This window comes from Theobroma cacao, chromosome 9, assembly GCF_000208745.1.
Source record: "Theobroma cacao cultivar B97-61/B2 chromosome 9, Criollo_cocoa_genome_V2, whole genome shotgun sequence".
Taxonomy (NCBI): domain Eukaryota; kingdom Viridiplantae; phylum Streptophyta; class Magnoliopsida; order Malvales; family Malvaceae; genus Theobroma; species Theobroma cacao.
In genome coordinates this window covers 589,238-614,527 of record NC_030858.1, presented here as the reverse complement: position 1 = coordinate 614,527, position 25,290 = coordinate 589,238, and the positions used below count along the sequence as shown (strand labels likewise).

General features: G+C 36.6%; 3 protein-coding genes across 3 annotated transcripts; 1 reads left to right on the top strand and 2 right to left on the bottom strand.

Annotated features, from left to right (window-relative positions):
* On the top strand, positions 864-5,231 carry LOC18587664 (probable protein phosphatase 2C 59). The gene is made up of 9 exons (XM_018127605.1): positions 864-1,071; positions 1,209-1,507; positions 2,655-2,782; positions 3,426-3,524; positions 3,621-3,779; positions 3,906-3,992; positions 4,117-4,208; positions 4,478-4,552; positions 4,710-5,231. The coding sequence occupies exons 2-9, from the start codon at positions 1,428-1,430 to the stop codon at positions 4,866-4,868; spliced, it is 879 nt and encodes a 292-aa protein (XP_017983094.1). The 5' UTR covers positions 864-1,071; positions 1,209-1,427; the 3' UTR covers positions 4,869-5,231.
* On the bottom strand, positions 10,069-11,653 carry LOC18587662 (zinc finger protein CONSTANS-LIKE 4). Its single transcript, XM_018128194.1, has 2 exons — positions 10,800-11,653; positions 10,069-10,703 (listed from the first exon to the last, which is right to left on the bottom strand). The coding sequence occupies exons 1-2, from the start codon at positions 11,487-11,489 to the stop codon at positions 10,386-10,388; spliced, it is 1,008 nt and encodes a 335-aa protein (XP_017983683.1). The 5' UTR covers positions 11,490-11,653; the 3' UTR covers positions 10,069-10,385.
* On the bottom strand, positions 16,851-17,691 carry LOC18587660 (protein GLUTAMINE DUMPER 5). Its single transcript, XM_007011584.2, has one exon. It carries the CDS (start codon positions 17,624-17,626, stop codon positions 17,090-17,092), a length of 537 nt encoding a protein of 178 aa, XP_007011646.2. The 5' UTR covers positions 17,627-17,691; the 3' UTR covers positions 16,851-17,089.

Below are 25,290 nucleotides of genomic sequence, written 5' to 3'. Positions count from 1 at the left end.
TATTATAAATTAGTTGTTATATGATCACATCAGTTACAACATAAATACCAACTAGATAATGTTGTTACGTGGTTACATCTATGCCACATAAACAAAAAGTGTTAATTGATATTAAATTTAATAATTATTAATTTTTCATTAAAATCAATGATTTGTATAACTATAAATCAAAAAATAAAAATTTAGACAATTTCGAAACTTTTTTTATTATCTGCGTGAAGAAAAAGTCTTGTTATTGATTAAACATGAACATGTTTGAAACCACTGATTATAAGAACGTTGAATAGTTTTTGTCTCCTCATTTTTTAATTATAAAAATAAATTAGTAAAAAAATGTAATCTAAAATTGGTCAGAAATCATTGAACATGTCAAACATTACTTAAATTTATTCCACTCATTTGTTGACATGTTTAAACTTTTATTTTTTATTTTTTAAAGTAACGTTGTCAATAAATCATAAATATTTTTTAATTGTGAATATTTATTTTTAAATTTATTCATTAATTAATAGTATATGAATATTAGATACTAATACTAACAATAATTCAAAAGGAGAAAAAAATTACTCAACCTCAATTAAAAAAAGAAACAAAGTGAAAAACCGAAAAGAGATAAAGAGCAAAAATACTATATACCTTAGATAAAACGAAGGGTGGTACACCTCCTTCTGCATGTGCGACGCGTGTTGGGTTCAACCACCTAATAAAGAAGACTTGGTTGACTTGGTCGTATCGTAAGCTTGGCCCTCGGCTTTCTCTTCGGCGCCGCGTGTGAACCAAACAACTCCACCCCCGTTTTCTAGCATCACCAATTTTATTTTTTCCTTTTTATTTCATCATTAATTAAATTAAATTATTAATTTGTTTATCTTTGTTTTTTGGTGTTTCAATCGGGCTGCTTACAACAAACCAAAAACCGAACTGAAACCAAACTTGGAACAGAAAGATCAGCAGCCTCTGGTTTGAGTTTTCCTTCTTCTCTCTCTAAAACCGTTTCTTCTCTTTTGAAAGTCTCGTCTTTTTTCCTTCCAATCTCTCATGGCATTTCCTTTCCTATCCCTTCTCCTTCAGGTAACTCCTGCATTTATTGCCTTCGATATGTTCCGTTTGTTTGTTTAGGCTTTGATTAGCATGTTATGCATGAGATTGAGATCTTAAGATCTATTCGTTTGAGTTTGGATCTGAAATTTTTTGAATTTTCATTTCAGGTTAAGATTGATTCGATTTTGAGATGATCCTGGAAACGTGAAGACTGTTTTTGGTTTCATTAGCTTGCCAAAATTACTAAATTAGGCTATTCTTTTTTTGTTATCTATCAATATCTTCAGCTAAAATATAGAGGTTATCGAGTAGGCTTGTGTTTTTGTTATTTCCTGATTTGGATACAAGTGATAAGAGGTGGAAAATTTGAAAGCTCGAGCGATAGTATGGGCTATCTGAATTCCGTGTTGCAATCTTCAACCCAGGTTCATGCTGAAGATGGACCGGTCAGCGGCGGAGGCCTTAGGTTGCTGCCTTTCTTCTTCTTCTTCTTCTATTTTCATCAATCTTTTGGTTAGATCTAGAATTTCTTTGGAATGATACTTTTTTATAGGTTTGGAAGTTACTCTTTTACTTTTTTTCTTTTTCAAATTCCATGTGGTTGTGTTTTGGTTTGCATGTCCTGTCCAATTTTTATGCATATATTCTGAATTTGTTGTTATTTATTTTGTATGAAATTTGGAAATATCTGTTAATACTACTAGCTTTTCATTAAAAATTGAACCATCTCCTTTAATATTTGGAATTCGTGATGTATCTGTTGTTTAATTGCCTTTAGACAAAGATCTCTGCTAATTTGGATGGTTTGCTTTGAGGTGAACCTTAAAACACATCTCAATTAGATAGGGCCTGTGGCTGTCCATTGATATCACTGAGCAAAACCAAATAAAAAGAAAATAGAGGGAAGGGAAATAAATAAATTATGCAATTAATGCATGCTTAACCTCCATAAATTTGGAAAGTTCTGACATTTGTTCTCAATTTTGGAGCAGCTTGTCATGTGTTAAATTCTTGTGGATCTTTTCCTTTTAATGATTTGCCACTGCATAATGTGGGAGCAAACTGTGCCAAAATCTTCAATTTGTCGTTTTCAATGCATGCGACCATTTCTCAGTTGTCATCATGGGGAATGAAGTCACTCATGTTTGTTCCATTATTTATGGGTCAGGATTAATAAAATTTTGTCGTATTGCCGATATTACTCTGGCTAGAACGGATTATTATTTTTTTTTCTGTTTTGCTTAGGATCTGACTTCCTTAATCTCGGCAAGGCAGTTTTTGGACCTTTCTAGCTTTGCACTAAGTTAGTTGCATCTCTTGCCTTGAAAATTTACTGCATGGTTTTGTCATGTGATTTAGGTCATGCAGCTTATAAAGATAGAAAATCTAAATTCTTGTTAAATCTTCATATGGAAATGAATTAAGGAGTAGAAATGCATGAAGAAATATCTTTTGAAAGTGCGGAAGCTATTATATTAAAAGCTACTTAAATATGTTGTGCTTAAATTTGATGATAATGAGGAATCAATGTTATTCAGTTTGCATCTTTTCTTAAATAATGGAATGTTTCGGAAGATGACTAAATCCAAGTGTCCCATGTTTTCTGGCAACAGTCAGAATGGAAAGTTCAGCTACGGCTATGCTAGCTCTCCAGGGAAAAGGTCTTCGATGGAAGATTTTTATGAGACAAGGATTGATGGTGTTGATGGAGAGATAGTTGGTCTTTTTGGAGTCTTTGATGGTATGTTTCTCTCTTTCTCTCTTGCACACATGCATGAACATGCAAACAACCTTACTAACTATTGGTTTATGTATACTTCACATGAACCAATTATGGGTAAGTACATTTTGTAACGTCTGTGGTGATTATTATTTGTGTGGTAAGAGTCTTGTATAATTTATATATGTTTTCCATGCTGTATCCTTTCTTCATTGCATAATCTCTTTTCTGTTTTAAAATTATGTGTTTTGTTCCTTAATCTAGCTCTAATCCCTTTGCTTAAGTATATAAGGTTGCTAGACAGTTATAGTAGAACATATACCAACTTATATAATAATACACTGTAGTTCCAACTTAGAGAATGTATCTGAAAGGATTTCGTGCAGATTCTGGTAGTTGTTATCTGCTCCAATGTGGTAGCAGTATATGAAGCCATTTATCAAGGGCTGTTATTGGCTCAGGATGGGGCATTACTGTGGTAAACTATAAATTCTATGCTGAGGTGGTTTGTACTGTTAAAATTTGCTGTAGAATTAAATATTTTCTTTTACAATGCATCATTAAAAATCATATTTTTTTAGTAATGTAAAAACAATTCATTGCTCGCTAGTAATGCTTAGTTAGAAATTGTTTAACCTAATCTTAACAAGCACGGTTATTTCAGGCCATGGAGGTGCTCGGGCAGCTGAATATGTGAAGCAAAACCTTTTCAGTAATTTGATCAGGCATCCAAAGTTCATATCTGACACCAAATCGGCTATAGGTTATTCGCTTTATAACTGTGTCATACAACTGTGTTTTTTTCTAGTTGGTTGTTCATTCATCAGCCTAACTTGTGTTTTAAATTTCCAACCTCCAGCTGATGCCTACAACCATACAGACTCTGAATTTTTAAAATCAGAAAATAATCAGAATAGGGATGCTGGATCAACTGCTTCTACGGCTATACTCGTTGGTGACCGTTTGCTAGTTGCAAATGTTGGGGATTCCCGAGCTGTTATCTGCAGAGGAGGCAATGGTAAGATTAATCATTTTCTTTTTGTTTTCTTTCCTTTTTATTCATTTAATTCATGACACCACGCATGAAGTTGATTGCTAAAATGATTATTTATACCTGACTTTTCTATGATATCTCTTCTTACAGCTATTGCCGTGTCTCGCGATCACAAGCCAGATCAAACTGATGAGAGACAACGGATTGAGGATGCAGGAGGATTTGTCATGTGGGCTGGTGCGGTTTCACATCTAGCCATTTCTCATTCCTCCTCTTACCTTCCCTTCTTTATTTTCTGTTTAACCATTGCTACAATGTGTTGAATTTCTTCCTTTTATTATGAGTGGAATCATCTTTGTAGGAACTTGGAGAGTAGGAGGTGTTCTTGCCGTTTCTCGTGCATTTGGGGACAGGCTCTTGAAGCAGTATGTTGTTGCTGATCCAGAAATTCAGGTCTGGTTGAGAACTTGATGAAATATGCCAAGTGCCTGAGATGTCATTGTACATCTTAATTAAGTTAGAACCTTGTAATACATATTCCCAGCATGAAAACTTTGCAAGTAGCCTTGCTTGTTGGAGCTTTCCTGGTATCTTGAGAAATCTCTATAAGATCCTACTTGAGAGATGATTATATGAGTATTACATTTTCATTGCTACTAGTATTTCTTTTCTACCTGTTCTTTAAGCATTCTGTAACTCTGATATTTCTTTGGAGCTTGCAGGAGGAAAAGATTGACAGCTCTCTCGAGTTCCTTATTCTTGCAAGTGATGGACTGTGGGATGTTGTTTCAAATGAGGTATGAAACAATTTTTTTACTTTGTGCCTCTATCTTACTGTTATCCTGGAATCCAACAATGTTTCTGTTGAGCTTAGAAGTAGTTTGACGAAAACTGACAGCTTTTTGTGATTATCATAGTTAGCAACTTTCATAACTGCTGCTTTATCTTCCTCAGGAAGCTGTGGCAATGATAAAGCCAATACAGGATCCCGAGCAGGCTGCAAAGCGGCTGATGCAAGAGGCATACCAGAGAGGTAGTGCAGATAATATCACCTGCGTTGTCGTCCGTTTCTTGGCCAATCAAGGGGGTTCCTCTCGTAGTCTTCCGGCTTAAGCATCCCCTCCCAGTATGGTTTTAGGTTTTGGTTCTCTAGCTGTTGGAAAAGTAAGGTGAAATAAACTTAAATAGTAATAGCTAGTCGTAGAAAACTATAGCAGCAAGGTAATGTGTAAGGATAGAAACACGAAGGAACAAAATGCGTCAGGCTGCTAACGTTTTATCACATCTTTTCAGCCTCTAGAATAGAAACACTGCATCCAAAGTGTAGCTTCTCTACTTCCAGTCTCGCACATAGTCAGAACCGAATGTGTGCACGTGTGAATTTGTAAAGAGTCTCCAGACTAAGTACACTTCTGTATGTTGTAAATGTAGTAAACAAACGTGCTTGTTTTTATTGCTAGTTCACGTTCTTCGCTTTGTGATGTTCCTTTCAAAGCATTACATGATCCATAGGGTCCTTTACCGGCTGTAACTATGGTGTCATAGTCAAATCTCTGAGCTTTGGAGTCAAAGTTAAAAACATCAGAGAGGCGAAAGCCAATGCGCATCAATGCTTGCTTGGAAGAGTCACACAGGATGTCTCACTTGGACCATTTCTTTGCTGGTTTCTTTCAAGCCCTGTCGGAAACAAAAACTTTGGCAGACATAGAACTTGATATGACAATTTGAATCAAAACTGTCTGAATAATATGATTTGGGTAAAATATTTAGATTTTTTAAAATTTTAATTAAAATTATGCAAAAGTCGAATAATTCTAAAGTTAAACATTTCGTTTCATAAAAAATCTGTTGCTGAACTTATAAGTTCAATTGTTAAAATTTCTTTAATTTATTAAGGTGATAATATTTTTAGGCAATTTTTTCATCGAACGTGTTAAAAATTACAACATTATATAAATTTTTATTTTTCATTTGTCATTTTTTTCGTTCTTTAAAAAAAACTCACTTTCTTCTCTAGCAAGATTCGGCCGAATCTGACGTTCTTCGATCAGATCTGACCGGATCTAGCATGCTCCCTGCTGAGGGAGCTTTCACACTCTCTCAAGGGAGCGCCAGAGCTCCCCTCTGAGGGAGCTCTCGCACTCTTTTCGCAGAGGGCCAGTTCTGGTGCGGAGGGGGTTAGATTTCGGAGCTTCAGATCTTGCATTTCAAATCGCGTCAAATCTGACGCTCTTCGACGTCGAAGAGTGCTAGATTTGATCATGGGTCGACATAAGAGAACGTCGCCGGCCGATGATTGTTTGAAAAAAGAGAAAAGGTGAGAGAAAGAGGAACGGGTATTTGTCCTGTTAATTTTTTTTTATTAGCAATGTTAAGATTTTGAGGATTTAATGTATTTTGTCAAATTTTTTTTGAAAAGCAGAATTCATTCATAAAGTAAACAAAGCTACGTCTAAAAGGAGGAGAAAACCTCAGGAAAAGCTGCACAATCACAAAAAATCAATTCTGCAGCAACAAGACCAACCCCAGCCTTCCCCAGAAAAACAGCATATACATCCCCCATCAAACAAAAAGCGGTTAGCAAACTTCAATCAAACAGGCAGAGGTGATCTTGTCAAACACAAAAACCAGAACCACCCACAGAACTAAAATTCGTACTAAGAATCAGCAAAAGAAAAGAGTCTATGCTGAACTCACAAGTCAAGGTTTTCTTGTGTTGAGCACACAAGAGACTAAAGTATCTTATTTATCATAGAATCTGTGCACTTAGCCAAGGCTTTCCGGATGAGTAGTGACCATACAAGGACCTGGATCTCCAGTGTCATTCCCATAGACTCTTAATATGTATTTTGTCAAACTAATAAACCTTCCTTTAATTTTAATCAAAATTTAAGGATATCTTGCTAGTTTATCCATAGGATTTTGATCTCCCTTTCACCCAAAAACTAAGAATTATGCAAAGTTCTGTGCCTAAATGGTAGTAAGGAGCTGAGTCATCAATTATAAACCCAAATCGCTATACCACAAACAGAAGTGCGCAAGCATTGCAGACAAGCAAAAAGACTCGGATCATCAAGATGAGTCAACAAGGCAAGTAAGCCATTTTGTACGACGAGCGAACCTTGATGTTTTTCATCATCATCGTCCTCCTTTTTGTCAAAATCAAAGTCAAAACGAAGGGGTAAAGCAAAAACTTTCATATGGCAGAGACGAACACCTTTAAAAAAAAAAAATTAGACACGAGCGAAGAGGAGCTCAGAGCATCAAGAAGAGTGTCGACAAGGCAATATTCTGCCATTACGTACGACGAGCGAACCTTGATAGCTTCATCATCGCCCTCTGTTTTTCCAACGAAAAGAAAGAATTCAAAATTCATTTCATATGTCTAACAAGACATAAAAGAAAGAGCAATGGTGGCTAGGCAATGAGAAGGGTTGTATTTAAAAGATGAAAAGGTGTGTTTATTTTTATTTTTTATAGGAAATAATGGGTATTTAAAATGTGATTAGGTGCCTTGATGCCCAAGGCTTGTAGACCTTGAATTGTTTAAAAGAAAGAATTCACTTGCTTTTCTTGACCTTTCGGCTGAGATCAAGCTGAAACCACTTACCAAACTTTTACAGCATGTTTGGTACAAGGAATAATTTAGTTATTTTTTATCTATTCTAATAATTTTTTCTTTATCTTTATTTGGTAAGTAAAGTTGTAAGGAACAACTATTATTTAGTATTAATTATTTCTTAAAATGGGATAAAATTTAAATTTAACTAAACTTAAGTTTTTTTATAGTATTTGTTATTTCATGATTGAAGGAATAACTTTAAAATCTAATAAGATTAAAATACCCTTTATAATTTAAAATATTATAACCCTAAATCTACAAATATTTTTTTCTCATTTTTTTTCTTTTTTCTCTCCCTTTTCGCTTTCTTGCCACTCTTATTCTCTCTCTAACTTGCACTCATCACCAGAGACTGCGACGGCAGTTTCACGATTGAATATGGTCAAAAAGCGTCGATCTAATACTTTTTGACAAGATTCAATCGAAGAGTTGCCGAATCTGGATCCAAGGCTTGATTTGACCGTGAGAAGCACCGGATCTAAGTGCTTCTCGACCAGATCTTCAAGGTCGGATCTAACACTCCACAGTCATATCCAGTCGTGGGAAGCATCGATCTGGCACCTTAGTGGCCAGATTCGGCCACATGGTGCGCTACATCGGTGATTCATTACACCGATCACATTTCCAGTGGTCGACTCATAGAGAAAAAGAAAGAAAAAAGAAAAAAAATAAAATAAAAAGAAAAATTTATTCATAAATTATAAAAAATTAATAATTTATATATAATTTAAACATTATTAATATTAATATAATTAAAATATTAAAATATTAATACTTTATTTATTAATTATTAATATATTAACTTTTTAATTAGTATAAATAAAAATAAAAAAATGCAAATAAAGAAAAAAAATAAAAAACTATACAAATATTTTAATAATAAAACTATTAACTTTTAAATTTTTTAAATTTTAATGAAAATAAAAATTAAATAATTAAAAAAATTTACTTGTATTTGTCTTTAAATATAAAGTTTACTAAATTATGAAAAGAGTATTTTGTTGTTTTAAAAAATAAATATTATTATAATAAAAATTTTTAGTTTTTAATTATATATTATAAATATTAATATTTTAAATTTGGAAATTAATTAAAATTTTAATATTTTAATCATAATAATATTAAATTATAAATAAAAAATTAATAATTAAATTATACATAAATATTAATTTTTAAAAAATAAAATAAAAATAAATAATCATATATATATATAATAAAAGATATTTTTATTTTTTAATTTTTTTTTCAAAATTATTATTATCAACCAAATACTGTAATAACTCATAATAATTATTCTTGTCTTATTCCATTCGTCGTATCAAATTACGTAATAACTATTTTATTATATTTTTATTTTATTTTATTATCAAATAATAATTATTTTATTTTATTTTTATCTATTTTACGAATAAAACTAAGCTAATAGCTGTTACAACAGTTCAATTATTGTCTCAGTATTACTATCAACGCCAAAACCAAAACCAAAACCATGCAGGCATTAAACAGTATTGTTTCAAGTTACGACAACAACGTTGGGTCATTTTGTTTCATGGAAGAGAATTGGGGTCTTGTCCAATGAGTTAACTCAGCCCAATAATGTGCCAGTTGGTGGTTGTGGGCTGTCGAAAGGGAAGATGCTTTAACATCTTTCCACCTGGGCTACCAGGAGTGGATAATGCTCCATGGAGTTTGGATTCCATTAAGCAAAGCATCATTCTCAAAATTTTATACCCTGGACTAAATCTTAAAATTAGTAATAATAATAATAATACTTCTGATTGATGCTGACGTTCACCAATAAGTCATAGAGATTTTGATATGAAAGCACTGACCACTATGAAAATGAAGCTGAAACATGGAACAAGTCATAACGTGGAAGGCACCTTCAGATCGACCAGGTTCCTCTCTCCAAGTCCAAATCCCACTCATTACAGATCCATCTCCTACATCTCATAACCTTTCAAAAGAATCAAAAACTACTTTACCAATCCATCAGCAGCCCCGTTACCATCTGGTCCTCACTCAAACTTCATTGACACTGTCTTTGCTCTGGTAGTAAGGAAGGAGAAGGGGACAGAAAGTGGTAGTAGAATAAAAATGCAAAAAAGGGTTAAAGAGAACAATTTATACTAGTATCAGTAAGTAATATGTGATTGGTTTTAATTCAATCATCTCGTTGTTTTCCCTACTTAATCATAAACTGATTGTATTTGAAGAGTACGGGATGTGTAAATCAAACTTATTTTCCCTTCCTTTACTGCTTATTTCCTTTCTAATTTAATGAAGAGATAACTTTGTCCCCCCACCTTTTCTTTCCACCCTGTTTCCTCCATTTCTCTTTTCCTTTTACTAAAGTCAGTATCAAGACAAATGAAACACCTTCCATCCCATGAAAGGGAAGAAGAAGAAGAAGAAGAGTAAACAAATGAAACTCTGCTGAACTTAAATTTGGTCAAAAAACCCTGAATATGATATTTCTAAGCCTTACCTAGCCAATTGAAGAATTTTCAGCTTAAAAAAGGGGTTGGAGATGAAGCAAGCAATACCCTTTGACTATACGTCTGCTAATTATGAATTAATTATTCACATGATAATACATCTTATCACATTGAAAGCCAATGGCATGGCAGATTTTGATACCATCCCACGAATTAACCAAGATCGTCATCATCACCAATGGAAAGCAGAGGAAGCAAAAGATAAACAAGTGATTGCTACATAAATAAAAACTTGTACAAAATCAACGGTCCAGATTCCATTGTTGCTCGGATTACAAGATTACAACACCTTCTTCACCTACTTATATACAGGAAACAACACATAAACAGCCAAAATCCTTTCCCTGATAAAACCTCAGGACAGAAGGAGCGAAAGACAGAGAGAGAGAGAGGGAGAGAAAGATGAACAAAGTGAAAGACTTGATAATTAAAAACCCAAAATTTAACAATAAAAATAATATTACTACAGCAGAAGGGGAGAGGTGGGCGGAGGGGGGTTAAACTGATTGTTTAAAACGAGGGTACGACTCCGAATCCATACATGTTACGGCGGTCGGCTTCGACTTCGATGTCACTGCGCTTGGCGAACCTTCCTTTGATCCTAGGCCGCATCTCTGCGTAAGCTTTCCTGGAGGCGTAGCGGATCGTCTTCTCGAACTTTCTGTTCTTTCTCTTCTCCCTGTACCTCAGCACCCTGGCTTCTCTGTCGGCCGATGAAAGCTGCACCGTCTGATGGGTTGACTCCGCTCCTCTCCCGTACGGGTTTGATATGTCCGTCATCGCACTACCATCTGGCACCACCCCTACATCCAAAGACGACGATGATACCTGCAAAACAAAAAAAAAAAATCAAACTTAAATGCTACTTTCATGTTTGAAATGATAGTACTACTTGTAATTTCAAAGCTGCTGTGATTTGCTTACGCTGTGGCTGACACAGTGAGCGTTGTAGCCATAAGCGAAGGGTTTGGATCCGGTGAAGTCCAAGTCGAAGCAGTGATCGTTAACCATCGGAGCTTGGACGCTCTTGCTTTGGACAGGAACGACTCCGTCGGTCCCAGAGCTGTTTTGCTCTTGTGCTTCCATTTTCGGATCCACATGCCCGTAATCAAGATCCAGATACGGGTCCATCTCCGAGAACACGTACTGGCCGGTGTTCACGTCCGGGCTCTCCACAGCTTTATGGTTAGGGTTGGGAAGCAGCCACGAGGCCGCCTCCGCTTCCTCCCTGCTGACGTCCGCGTCTCCGTCCACTTCCGAAATATAACGCTCGTCCAGGAAGTTAACAACTCCGTTGGGCTTGACGGCAGGTACCGAATTAACAGAGTCATAGAAAGGGGTCACCGGGACGCGCTCGTGCCTGCGCGCGAGCGGGTTCGCAGAGTGGATATCTCGGTCGCATGTGACGCAGAGAGCCGCCGCATCGGCCTTGCAGGTCACGTGAGCCGGTGCTTGCTCGCACACCTCGCACACCCAGACCCGAGAGTGACGCGACGCCAGCTTGTTGGCGGCGTGGATTTTGGAGTCGCAGTTGGAGCAGAGAAACGCCGAGTCAGCCCGGCAGAACAGAGTTGCCGTCGCTGATTTGCACGAGTCACACAACTTGGACGCCATTTCCACAACCCCACCTCAGTTAAACCAACAAACAAAGCTTCCCTCTCTCTGTCTCTCTCTTCGCTTCTCCCTCTCAGCCTCTGGAGTTTGAGTGTTTGAGTTTGGTTCCTTCGTTTTGTAATTTTGCTGCGTGAAGTGAAGCTTTGGCCTTTTGGCTAAGCTGTGCGATGACGATGCGCTTGTGGGGGAGTGGAGTCTATCTAGTGGGCCAGGGGTGATCTAGGACATAACCAATGGGATAGGAACACGTGGGCGAGGCTTAGCCGAAATAAAAGGATTGTATTTGGGGTTGAAAAACGGGAGGGACGAAAGGAGAGACTTGTCTTTTTCCATTTCAATCGGCTTTAGGGGTAGGGATGGGGGGAGAGGTGGACCCCACCGAAGAAAGGGGCTTTTTTGGTTTTTGGGTGCATGAAAAAAACAGTAAATGGGGGCAGCTGGTGGTCCCCGCTTGGGTTTCAAGTTGAGGTTCTAGAGGGATCTGTTCATAAACTCGATTGGTTTGATATTAAAATTTTAAAAATTAAATTAATTCAATTTTATAAAAAAGAGGGGTCAAATTTATCGAATTATGTTTTAAAATTAAGTGAGTTTAAATAAGTTTATATTAACTCTATAGTCTGTCAGTTTGATGGATTTGGTCGATTTAAACGAATTCCTTAAATTCTTTTTCTCGGAATGATTGGTTGGGGACAGATGAGGTGCCATTAACAGCACTGTTTTTCCCAATTTTAGGGGTGCAAAGAAAGAAAGTGATTGATTAAATTCATTCTTCTTTTTTAGTAATTAAGATGTAAATATGGAATATACAAAATTATAACATTAATTTACTTTTTCTTTTTTGAATTGATCCTGCTTGGGGTCGTCCACCTACCTTACTTAGACAAATCTCCAATATTTGGGGCTTAGAGAACATTACATTAAGATGTTTGAAAACAAATGAAAAAATTACTAATTAATATCCTCTTCCAATTCGTCTTAAACTCGAATATAAAATATCGGAACCCGTAAGTTTAGATACTCGAGCATTTAATACCCATTGTGGTAACGGGGTCTACGAACACATAATAAGAGAAGAAAAAAGATTGAATTGATATGGAAGTTATGTATGGTACAAATGGCATATCTCATGTTGAGGTCATGCGACCAACACAGAAAGCTCTAATTACTTGGAAAACAACTCCCCACCAATTCTTCTGGAATTATTGCTTTGTGTGTTTCCATGAATAACTGCGCTGTAATCCTATATTCACTGTTTTGATCAGTTTACTCTTTCTTACCTGGTCGGTGCTACTGCTCCTGACATTACAAAAAGTTGGATTAGAATTAGAATTAGAATTAGATAAACTGCAAAAGCTCACGTTTAAAATCAGATGAAGCGCCGTCCAAGTAATCACAACCTTGTTGTCCCAATTAGATCCTGGAGATTAATTTCCATACATAATTAAAGAACATCAAGGTTTGTAAAGAGAGAGGGAACGTGATTTGCACACTGATGGTTGGAAGTCATTTTCCAACCCACAGCCTTACCATATCCCTGTAATTGTGAAAGGCTATATCATGCAGAGGTCATGAAACTTTTTTCCAACTTTTGTGAGTTTTCCCCCACCCACGCCTGGTAGGGCTCTCTTTGTCTTGTTCAAAGGGCAGTCAGTTCTACCTTATCTTTCTCTCTGTTCAGTGATTATTCTCACTTTTGCAGATGATGCGTGCAAAACACAAGAGTCAAGAGTCAAGACACAACCTCCCTGTGCAATGCATTAATTAACTTTAAATCTGTACAGAGCTTGGCCCATCGAATGTGATAAACATGCTTCTTCCCAAGACTAGAGGACAGAGCCCACTTATGATACGTTAAAAGGAAAAGACAGGCGGAAAGGGGAAGCCCATCATCTCGCTGATGAAAAGCTAAAAGGGGCTTGAAAATGGAGTTGGAAAAAAGTTTTGAGGACAACCCCTTGTTGTTCCATTTTTTCTTTTTAAACACTATTTATCAATCAAGATTCTAATATGTTGGAATTGTAAAAACCTTGACCTGTTATGAAAGACCATAAGAAAATGATGTTAAACCCATGCAAACTAAATGCTCATCAATTGTAGGGATGTTTTACAGATGGATTGAAAATCTTATTCTTCTCTACATCAAATGCATAGGGATGTTTCCTATAGAAATTGAAGCTAAATAACAGTTACCTGATGCAGGTCTGGCTACCTGTTAGAAAAAGGGCAGGTTAAACTGAGCTAAATCATCGGCACATAATAAGATAACTCATAAGTCATCTACATTCATTTGACCATGCCTCAGCTACAACTCTTGGGGTGCGTACTTTCTTTGTATTCATCAAGTTACAGACATGAAGCCTTAAAACTGCAGTTGGTATTTTACTATTACTGTTCCACTACGCTTTGTGCCAATACTAGATAAGTTGTTGAGCAGGCAAACCAGATAACTGAAGGGATCAAACCGAATTGCAATGGTTTTCAATGGTTCGATCAATTAAATTGAACGCCATGTGTATAAGTGACTAGGCAAGCTTGAATGTCAATTCCAAATTTTAACTCTGTAATTGAGGAAGCGAACAAAATAAACATAGAACTCGAAAGTCGATTGATTAAAACCAAACAGGCTCAATCATTCGGACATGTTTTAAGTTAATACACTTTATTAGGTATTTGGTTTCGTCTGTCCAATGTTGCAACAACAAGTCTGGTTATCGATGCATCCCCCATTGACACTTTCACCATACGTCTCGACGCAGCTTTGCACGCATGCTTCATGCGAGCAATTGGGGAGATGGATCGGAGATGTCCTGCATGGTTGATCAGCGGCTGCTTCACCTGTTTTCCGATCCCAGAAAAAGCAAAGAGAGTTAAAAGAACAAGTTCAGACCGTAGTGGAAAGGACGGCAAAGAAATGGGGAAACAGTGGGGGTGTTTCTATTACCATTTCCTGGTGATACGATGAGGAAAAACACTAGTAGGAGAGGGAGATAGGAGTGCTTCATGTTTGCCAAATGCTACCACCTCGACTGTCTGCTTTGACACTCAAAAAACACTTCTATAGGCAAAGATTTGATGTGGTTCTGTCTGAAAATTAATAGTGCTAGCTGTCCATTTTTGCAGTTGTTATCTCGTGTCAAAACTTTTCAATAGTCATCAACATTTATGATTACGCCCTAAATAGGACGGAAAGAAAGCTCATCACCTTCCTGTCCTTACTCCTTGCATGCAATTTGGCAGTAGACAGTTGGATGCTTATTAGACTAATGGCTGTACGTTAAAAGAAAATGGGTTAAATATATTGCAACAAAAACCCTTGAATTAAGATAATTTCTTTAACAAATCTTTCATTTTTTATTTGTACTTAACCAAATTCTCAACCTTAACTATATTAACGGATATTTTTTGTTCACATGACATAACGCAAGCAACTGATATGATCAACGTATTTGACCATGTCAACTCCCACGTATCCACGTAATATTGGCTTGCTAAGCCATATGTGACATGTGCATAAAATGCCAACCGATATTGAGTTTTAACGATAATAATTAATTTTTTGTGAAGATTAAGAGCTTGTTTACCATACAAATCAAGATTTAAAATGTTTAATTGAAAAAAATTGACCATAATGCATAGATTTTTTTAACTATTTAATTCAAAAAGAATTTCCCATCTCGTTAATGTTGATTTTGGTGATATTGTGAATACCATCATAATTCACAGGAAAAAGGGGGGAAAAAACATAGCACTGGTACTCTATAAACTAAGGCTTAGGGCCTTCAAATACAGTAACTCAGTATGGGCTAAATGAGCCCAATTAAAACCCATTGGACATGGCTCATGCCCTCAAGGCAATTCAGTAGTGCTAAACCATGAGCCCAAAGAATGGCCCATCTCAAAAACAGAAAAAGAAAAGATCGCAATACTACTACCAAATATTGGGAATTAAGGCAGGCTAGGGGCAGGGAATAAACAATTTTTATAAATAAAAAAAACAGGGTTTAACAATTGTCATCTTATATCCAACAAGAACATGATGTTAATAATAGATATTGAACCAAATAGATGCATAAATTGTTATCATGTTTAGTATTAGTAAAGAATATGATTTTGTTTTACCAAAAGGCGTTTTAGTAAGTACTATCATCTTTTATCAATAAGGATGGCAATCAACTATCTAACGATAGTGTTTATCTATTTCTAATTCCGGTAAGATTCGAATAATAATTTTTAAATTTTAATTGATTATTTATAAGATTTAGATATCCTCACAAATAATAAAAATTCAGACGAAAATCATATTGATTATCATTCTTAGCTATTAAACAAAATGTATCTAATTAAAATCACTGTGACTAAATTAAACTATTGAAAAACCTTCTATGCTTTTTCTCAATTGTTAAGCTTCCAATGAAGCAAATAGTAGGTTTCAACTTTCGAGAGAGTTAAAAATTAATGTTGTGTTATGAATTTCATATTAATAAAAAATAAATAAATTTTAATTTTATAAATAAAAATATTTATTTATTTAATAAATATATTTTTTATATTAAAAAATAAATTCGATTTATGGCGAGTTATATTAGATCAAAGTGTTGGGCGTCCGCTTGCACCTTGGTCGGCCTGCTAAAATATCTCGACTTTAAATGTGTTGGAAATCGTAATAAACAAAAAGGGGAAGGGTGGGTGGAATTTAAAGAAGCAAATGCTGGGGTCGCGTCGCCGCGCTGCTCAGACAACCTAGCCTACTTGAGTTCACGCTTGGCTTTTTATTTTTCATGCATTAAACTTGTTAATGGAAGCCAAACTACGCGTTAAAGGTCAGCACGTGTCCCCTGGCTTCCTGCTCAAGAAATATAGCAAAAAACTGCAGGCTTCCACACTTTCTCGATCAATGTTCCCTCCTGGGTTTTCCCCACAAGTCATCTGATGACAGCTTCCGGGCAGCAGAGAAACCAGAAAGAATATGTCCTTTGAGTCATTTTCTTTCCTTTATTCGTCCATTAGTACTTTAAAATTGAATTTGATAATTTCATTAACGAAAGATGATTCCATTCAAATTTTATATCATATCTTGTGTTAGCAAGCGGCTCAAAACTGTTGGATTTAGTGCAAGGACACATGGGGAATTAGAGAATTTGATTAAAACCCATTGCTTTGTACTTTTTGCTCTTTGTTTCTCACCCAGTTTGTGCCTGTTGGGGCTTGGGACTCGCGAGCAAGTGCATCCAGATTGTTCAGTAATTATTATTTTGCCTTTGTTGTTATGATGACTCAGGCAGAAGGCTGGTTCGGCGAACTGTAAAATGCATTGGAAATTTGATGGCAGAAGAAGTTATAAGCTGTAATCAATTGGGATTTGGGAAGAAAACTCTCTCTGCGTCTAATTTATCTTCTCAGCAAAATTTACATTTTCCCGACTACCAGAATTGGAACATTAACTTCTCAGGATTTGAGAAGGCAAAACCCCAAAAACATCAAACCAACAAGGAAGAAATCAAAACAGAGAAAATTCTCTCACTCTCTGCAAAGAGAGGTCAAAATGAAAAAGGAAATAAAAAGCAAAGCAGCTAAGAGCTATGAGCTATGAGCTATGCTCACTGGTTTTGGTTTTGATATTGGATTTGTTGGCTCTCATGGTTCTCAGGGTTTTCTGTTACTGTTGGCAATTGTTCATGATCATCACCCATCTCTTCTTTCACTTTCTCACCACTTTCAGCTTTCTCCGATCCTTCTTTGTCCTCAACCTTTCCATTTTTATCACCGAAAGAGGAAGCTTTAGTGGACACAGGGGTAGCCAAGAACGTGGGCTTCTCCTCACCAGCCATTATCACCAAAATCTTCTCCTCGTAAACCTTCACCTGCTTGTTAGAATCACCCTGATCTTTCTCACCACTTTCAACATCTCCTTCGGCACCTCCTTCACTGTTGTTATCCAAACGACCAGACAGTCGCCAGTAGGAGCAAGCTAAGATCAAGAGAGCAAAAGCAATGAGACCCAGCATCGCTGCTAGCCCTCCAAAGAGGTAGGGCACAGGAGAGTGCCATGGAGAGCGTGGTTGCGCCATTGCTGGTGGTGACAATGAGGCTTTTGCTCCTGTTTTCATTGCGTTAAACCTGCTAACAGGTCTCATCTACGTGTTTCTTTTTTGGTTAATAGAGAAGGTGGTGGGTTGGTTTGGGCAGAGCGAAAGCAGGTGAGGACGGTTATTTATAAGGAGGGAAAAGTCAGGAAGAGGGACGAGTAATTTCTGCCTTTTTGATTAAGGTCACGGACTTGGCCCTGTGTACGTTGTTTTTCTTTCTTTAGTTTATGGTCTGTACTTTGTAACAACGATGGCCAGGTGCAATTGGCTGTTGGCTCAGATCCTCAGCATCCGGGGTACTGACCCCAATAGACCATGGTGCGTTCTGGTCGGGCCCAGAGCTACTGGACCCATTGGTCATGTGGGTCCGCAGGAACCACCAATGGCAGCTCTGTATCATGGGAGTATATAGCATATTAGGCATCAGCATTTTTCTTTCAAAAAATTTGTATTGGTGTTTTTCCAATAAGATTTACACCAAGCTTAAAAAGTGTGTTATATATCTAACCTGATGTGAAAGCTTGTGGATTCTGATTCTAACATTTCATTTCAAATTTTTAAAGAGTGCCCACTTTTTTTCTAGGTTTAGAATTGACCTTGTCTCCCCTTTGCTCTAATTAATTACAGTCATTTTACATGAAATAAGAGGCAATAATTAGTTAAATCAGAAAAGAACTTTGCATTATGCAGCAATGGGCCTAACCAGATTCATGTTAATCCCAAGGGATTGATGCCTTCCAGCGCCAACTTCCACATCAATGACATGAATGGGATCAAAGTGACAAATCCCATGCTTGTTTTAAGTTGGAATCAAGAACCGATTTGGATCTAATCCAATGTTGCTGCTACTTGCGACACAGAATTGAAATTGTTTTGATTTTCACTTTGATTGTGAAACAATATTCTTTTGCGCCAAATTATAGTATCAATCCTGGCATCTTGACTTCATTGTTGATGACACCGATGATACTCGGAAGATTGTGATCACTTGTAAATCGACACTTCCTCGATCAAGCCAATATGTCTAATGATCACAGTCTTCTAATGTCATGTCTCCAAAGAATGTTGGCCATTAACTTTCTTGTTAAGCCTAGGGTCAACTCGTATTTGCAGGTGTTGAAGCTAAGAGTGGAATGCTTCCAAAGCAACAATAAAAAAACCCCAAATTTAATTGATTAATTAGTACACCATAAAAAAGTTTATCCATTATCGGCATATTGAATATATATAGGATGGCGTCATATGAAGACACCCTTTGTTGTTTTAGTGAGAGTGGAGGCATGGAAAAATGATTTCAAGTAGACATCAGTATCATAATAGGAGAAAAGGAGTTTTCAATTCAAATCCTCCACCAAGGTGGCCGGAAAAGAATGTTCTTGTTTGTGCTGTAAGCCTGTAACACCTTGCCTTTGAAACAATTAACCCATGGGATGTAATTAAGAGGGCGGTAATTGGGTGGATATATTGGTCGGGGTCCATATTTCTTAGGGAACAGTTAAAACGCACTGAGTTGCATTGCTGATGATGGAGAAGAATAGCTAAAATCGACCACAATCATTTAATAAAGATAATAATGCATAAGCCTTGTGGGTAAAGTAGCAACAATGTGTTGTGGCTTTCCATTCATTTGGTCAATTTGCTTTGTGATTTGATCCCATGGTGTCTTGCTTAAAATATCACCGCCGCCAAACTTGTCTCCATCGACATCTAACTTCTTTATGTTCCAATACCCCCCCTACAAATTCAACCACGATTGCTTTCAGTTAATGTAAGTATCGACTGCAATATTTAACCAGGCAGAAAGAAGGTTTCTCATGGGATAAAAAATCTGGTGAAAATTTATCAGAACGGGATAAAAACCTGGAGCAAGTAGCAAGATGTGTCTGCAAGCATGCTGCTGCCATACTGCAGCCTGTAATTTTTATCATCTTAAGAGGGCCCAACAAGTCTACACAGGGAGATAGTAATGATAGGAATCCCAATTCGGACCACATCTCTAGAGGAAAGTCCTGGCTTTTTTGGGAGACTATACGTAGGGTATGGATAGTGTATTTGTGTAGAGTCCAAAAGGCAAAAGCTGCAGCAGTGTTGTGGATATCAGGTCATGCATGTAGAAATTTAAAATCAGATACAAAAGCTGCACTTTCAAAGTTGGGAGTAAAGGCGCAGGTCAGGGGTCTGTTGGCTCTTGGCTAGCTGGAGTATCTTTAGCTCTAGTGGTAGCCAGGAAATAGGAGACGGCTTTGCGAGATGCCACCGCCCCTTTTACAATGAGTTAGAAAGAATCAAATAGAGCAATTAGCTTCTTCTTCTTTTGGAAGTTGCAGATTCTGACAGATTTTTTTTTGCTATCATAATTAAACCCCGGAAATGATTTTTCACCACACAAAATGTGAATTCTACAAGTACTTGTTTGTGTGATTCAAAACGAGTCAATGGCATGTGACTCCTTGTGCGAGATTGTTGAGTGCAAAACACCATAGCCCTTCAAAAGTCAACGGTCAGATGATCATTGGGTTTGGGGAGCGTTGGGGCATTTGCCCATTCTTTGACCGGTTTTGAGTCTTAACCTACCCCAGGGCATGACCACCGCCAGCCAGGGAATGGCTCGCTCTGGTTGGTCATTAAATGAATCACAGGAAACAGGTTAACCCGTGAAATCTAGTTTGGACAACAATCGCACGGAGCCCTCTAAAATCTGCTTTAGCTTTTGCACTTCCGTTTCTATTCGTCCATCATTCTGACAATGATCTTGCATTGACGAATATCTGGAGGCATCAGAATTCAGATTCCGCATTAACCATTCACAGAGAAGATGATCAGTAAGCCTTGAATGTATTGGCCTACAATTTTATTATTTAAATTAACCTTCCGGCTTTCTTCCCTTCGTGGAGCTGTTGTCCTTGACTCATGACAGCAATCCCAACAAAAATTCTGGTAATGGCGTCTCCATGCCTATCTGTTCTCCGTACATTAGCTCAACTGTTCAAAATGGAGTACCAACTTTTCGGTACCTTATCAAGGCGATGTTTAGTATCATCCTAGGTTCGAACTTGGGAACTATTGAAGACAATAATAGAAGTACTACATCAAATGTAACGTCAAATAATAAGTTTGAGTACTACAATTTCATGTTTGTAATTGTTCACTTTGACCTACATTTAAATAGGATTAATTGAATACTTAACTCAAACGCGTTGGATAATAAAATCACGATTAATCATTTTAACATTTTTCTTGAAACATATTTTATTTTATTTGATAGGTACGATACTTGTGACACTATGAATAAATAATCCAAATTTATTTAATGGATGAGGTATAATATTGTATTATACTCTTTTCTATATCAAGTATATTAAAATTAGTGTATCGTACATGTTGGAGTTTGTCGGATTTGAATTAGTATTGGTTTCTAAGTTATAACAAAGCAATGAAAATATATAATCTGAAAAGAGTTGGTATCACTGGGTAACAGTAGAAGCCAGAAGGGGAGCCCCAGCTAGAAGAGCTCAGGTGGGAAATCAGTCGGATGGGACCCGAAGAACTTTGGGAAGTATGCTAGTTTAAGGACGACGAAGGGGTCTTTGGTGCACTAGCAAAAGACCACGAAGCTCTCGGTCTGTCTGTCTCTCTCGGCTAGCTCTCGACTTCCCACCCGCACCACCACCATCAAGCGCTTTATGCTTTTGCATGCCACCCGGCTCTTCCGCCCCAGGCAGGTCCCATTGCTCTCGGACTTTGGCGCTTTGCATTTGGCCACACCACCCTCTCTGATTGTTGGGTGAATTCATAGCTAATCATCGAGGGTCCGAACAGTGAGCGAGGGGTCACCGCACTTTGTCTTGTCTCTATGGGTCCCTTAATCATGCACAGCTGTTTACTTTTTCCTCTGTAGGTCCTTCATTTTCCATCACCCTCCACTTCCCTTCCCCCAATCAAGCAGCGGGTACTGCAATTGCAAGGACTTTTGGCTCTGTCTGATATGTGGTTCCCCAGCTTATGTTGCTTGCTTCACGTTTACTCTTGGTGTCTTTGATATATAGTTTATGCCCAAGAGTTCTTTTATCTGAAGATAGTAGAATTCGAATCCTATTTGTCAACAGAAACATATATCAATTATTGATCTAAATCTCCCATATAAAGTTAAAATTTTAAAGTAGAAATCATGCACCAGCCTCTGAAAAATAATGTTCGGAAGCAATTCCAAATAACTAAGAATGCAGGCAATCACTTATGTTACAAGCTGTCTTTACTTTGCAGACCCATCAGGGGGTAAAGTAACTTGTTTGCATGCATATCCCGGAGTTCCTTTTGCTTTAGCTTGCTTTTGTCCCTTTGTCTCTGAATGGAACAATAATGCAGCTTCCTGATATTCATAACATAAACTTTTGCTTTCCCTTTTGTTTTGTTTTTTTCTTTCGGTAGAAAAATGTTTTCTAAAGCCCCTCTTGCCCAAAATCGAGGTTGGTTGTCTACATTCTTTGATCTTATTTTTCTTCTTCAAAGGGTATATATGTATATAAAAGATATTAACTTTTGCTTAATTGTAATTTAATTAGTCGTATTAGTCCTCTATCATATATTGGAGATATTCTTTTCAGACGGATTTTTGGCAAAATTCTATGAAAAAATACCTATTTTTGATAGTGCTCTCACTTTATCTCAATTTTCCCATGCAAAAGTTTTCAACTAATGGCTTGGCAAATGGTATCCAACTCGTTTCATGTTAACTTTTCATGTCAATTACTTTACAATTTCTAGTTAATTTTTAAGTGGCTTTTGCTTAGGCATGAACTAATTTATCAACCCAATTATGTATTAGTCTTCTTTTTAATCATATCTCTGCTTAAACAATGCTCTCTCCCTATCTACACTTGTCTGTATCGATTTTTTTGATGCTTCCACATTCTGCCCTTTTTTTTAAGCATTTATAAATCAATTGTTATTCGTTTCTTTTGCACCCAAAAGCCACTTGTACCTGGAAAAATTCGCCCCTAACTTTTTCTTATTCTTTTGATTAAATTTGATGGTGTCGTCACCTTTCTTTTTGACATCTTGATAATCAGATTCCAACTATTTTTGTACTTAAACCCTTCTTTCTAAATTAACCATAATCTTTGTTTTACTCTGATGATATTCCCAATCATAATCAGAGGCTGTACCATTGTTAAAGGTCAATGAGAAGGCACAAGAAAATTATGCTCCACTTAGCCAGTTGATATCATCTAATGAAATCACATGATAAGCTTTGGAATTACTACTACCCAAATATCCAGATCATTATTTTACAGGTGATATGTCACCATTGGTGCACACAATATCTGTAGATTTTGGTGTGAAAAGTTTACTAATCACATTTGCAGATTTTCCCCCTTTTTTTTTTTTTTCTAACTGATATAAGAAGCCTTAAAGATGGTTAACATCCTATTTAGATAAGCAGTTTGAGATAAGCTAATATCCCATTTAGAGTAGTAATATTTTATTGATATCAGAACCTGATACAATTCCTGATAATCCGCAATAAGAAAATCATGAAGCAGAATTGAAGTAAAGAACAAATCTTTATCTTCGATCTGTACTACATGGCCACCAAGTATAAAACATCTCAATAATTGATTCACTTTCTTTTCCCTTTACTACAAAATATACTGTTGGGAGAGTGATGAGCTGAATCAGTTCCCAATCTAGATTTATCAGCTGCTTTCTGTCGTTCGTGAAGCTTAAATTAATGTCAACAGGGCACATATCCGTTCTTTTGTTCTTCTTAATTAATTAACATGATAAAGAAACCATGGTAGTACTAATGAAGTACTCTTTATATTGTAGGAAATGTTGGCATGGTGCTAAATATAATGATAAAAAATTAGACAGTGCCCAAAGTGGTGGATAGGGCACTTGGATTGGGTCATATTTAATCAAAGGTTAGCGTCCAAACTAATCTATTAAATTTGGACTTCTCTAAAGGATATAGGTGTTGGAATCTTTTTTCAAAGCAGAAAATGGAGGAAAAAAGAAAGAGCGAAAGAAAGAAAGAAGGAAAAGATCGAATACATGTTCGGTTGCCAACCCACTCGAATGGGATCCGAGACATGGCTTCCCCCCTCTCTCTGGATAGGGTTAGCTGCACCAAAACCAGAGGCAGCCACATAATCTTTTTAGACGAAATAAATCTTGATTTTGGGGTTTCATTTACGTAAATTGTTTTAAGCATACATATCCTGAAAGCCTCCAGGAATTCCCATCTGCATCCTGGGAGAAAAACAGGATGCAGGTTCTCAAGTTGAGAACGAACTTACTTACACATCTGTTCCTGTTTACTTTAATTGCAGGTTAATTAATGTTGAGTTAAAAGATTTGACTTTGTGACAGTGAGAATCTCTTGACGGGAAATGACATGCGAAAATGTGCATGGCGCACTGCTGCTGCATATTTCTTTATTCTTTTAGTGGCTATTCATCTTTTTAATTTCACCACCCTGCCGTGCCGTTGCTATCAGAACTGATTAAAGCTTTCTGGCCACGATGCCACCCTGCCTGCCATGGAGCTCGATCGTGGCTTTATGCTTCACCTCGTCATTTCCCTTTAGTTCTTACAAGTGCATGCAGGCCACTTGATTTTCGTTTCTGTTTAAACTTGTCACGAATCCAAGGGAGAACCTTCCATGGGAACCTTCGTATCCTTAAAAGGGCTAGTAAAATTCTTGCATGATTAGAGAGGTAACGTGCCAATGCCGGGCAACTTTAGGCAAAGAGCAATAATTTAACCTCTATTTTTATTCTTGGAGTTGTTGACGCCGGGATGTTATGAAAGACACCAATTGTGACGAGATTGAAAACTCCACTAAGATGAATCACTAATCTTGGTAAGGTTGAAAACTCCATTAAGGTGAAAAATAGTCAAAATTTCACTTTGGTTGGCTAGATCAAAGATACTAAAACTTCTTACTCTTTAAAAAGAGCGTAGAGAAATAAGCAATCCTGCTTAAAAAAAATTATTTATTAACTCTCAACTCTAAATGTCTCATAACTAAGCCTAAGGGTCCTATTTATAGTATTATAAGTCAAAATCCTAATAAAACTCTACTCCTAGTTATCTAATACAATTAAAATAATTAATAAAAAATTCAAATAAAATAGGTGTTCTATTCCTAAATAGAACATGACTATCATAATTAAATACTAATTCTTAAAAGTATTAAAATAAAAATAAGAAAAGAATCCTAATCTAAATAAAATAAAGAAAATAAATCATAAATCAACTAAATTAGCAAAAACTAAATACAATCCTAGACGCTCCTGCGTCATTCTCCTTGGGTCAGAAAAACTCGGCTCTAACGAGTAGGTCTGGACATACTCCATGTTGATGTCTAGATCCATATATTGTCATAGTCCATACCAACCATTTGATCAATTCATCCATTATTTTGAAGATTGTTTTTCATTCATCTCCAAGTCGTATTCGAATTTGTTGATATCCTTTCTTCAAATCGATCTTCAAAAACACTCTAGAGCCAATGAACATGTCATCCAATCGAGGGATAGGAAAATCATACTTAACTGTAGTCTTGTTAACAGAATGGTTGTCCACAAAGCTTCTCGATAAGTTTCCCGAACTTTGGTTGACCAATTTTGTTTGACCATATATGGGTGAATATACTTCATTCTCCTTGGAGACTAATAAAAGACATAAATGGTTTGACTCACAATAAG

What these genes read in the sequence shown, in the direction of transcription:
- LOC18587662 (XM_018128194.1), bottom strand. Translation starts at nt 11,489, where the DNA reads ATGGCGTCCAAGTTGTGTGACTCGTGCAAATCAGCGACGGCAACTCTG. An exon ending in CTCACTGTGTCAGCCACAGC is followed by an intron (nt 10,704 to 10,799) that starts GTAAGCAAATCA and finishes TTTGTTTTGCAG; the next exon opens with GTATCATCGTCGTCTTTGGA.
- LOC18587660 (XM_007011584.2), bottom strand. Translation starts at nt 17,626, where the DNA reads ATGAGACCTGTTAGCAGGTTTAACGCAATGAAAACAGGAGCAAAAGCC.
- LOC18587664 (XM_018127605.1), top strand. Translation starts at nt 1,428, where the DNA reads ATGGGCTATCTGAATTCCGTGTTGCAATCTTCAACCCAGGTTCATGCT. An exon ending in TTGCTGATCCAGAAATTCAG is followed by an intron (nt 4,209 to 4,477) that starts GTCTGGTTGAGA and finishes TGGAGCTTGCAG; the next exon opens with GAGGAAAAGATTGACAGCTC. An exon ending in GGGATGTTGTTTCAAATGAG is followed by an intron (nt 4,553 to 4,709) that starts GTATGAAACAAT and finishes TATCTTCCTCAG; the next exon opens with GAAGCTGTGGCAATGATAAA.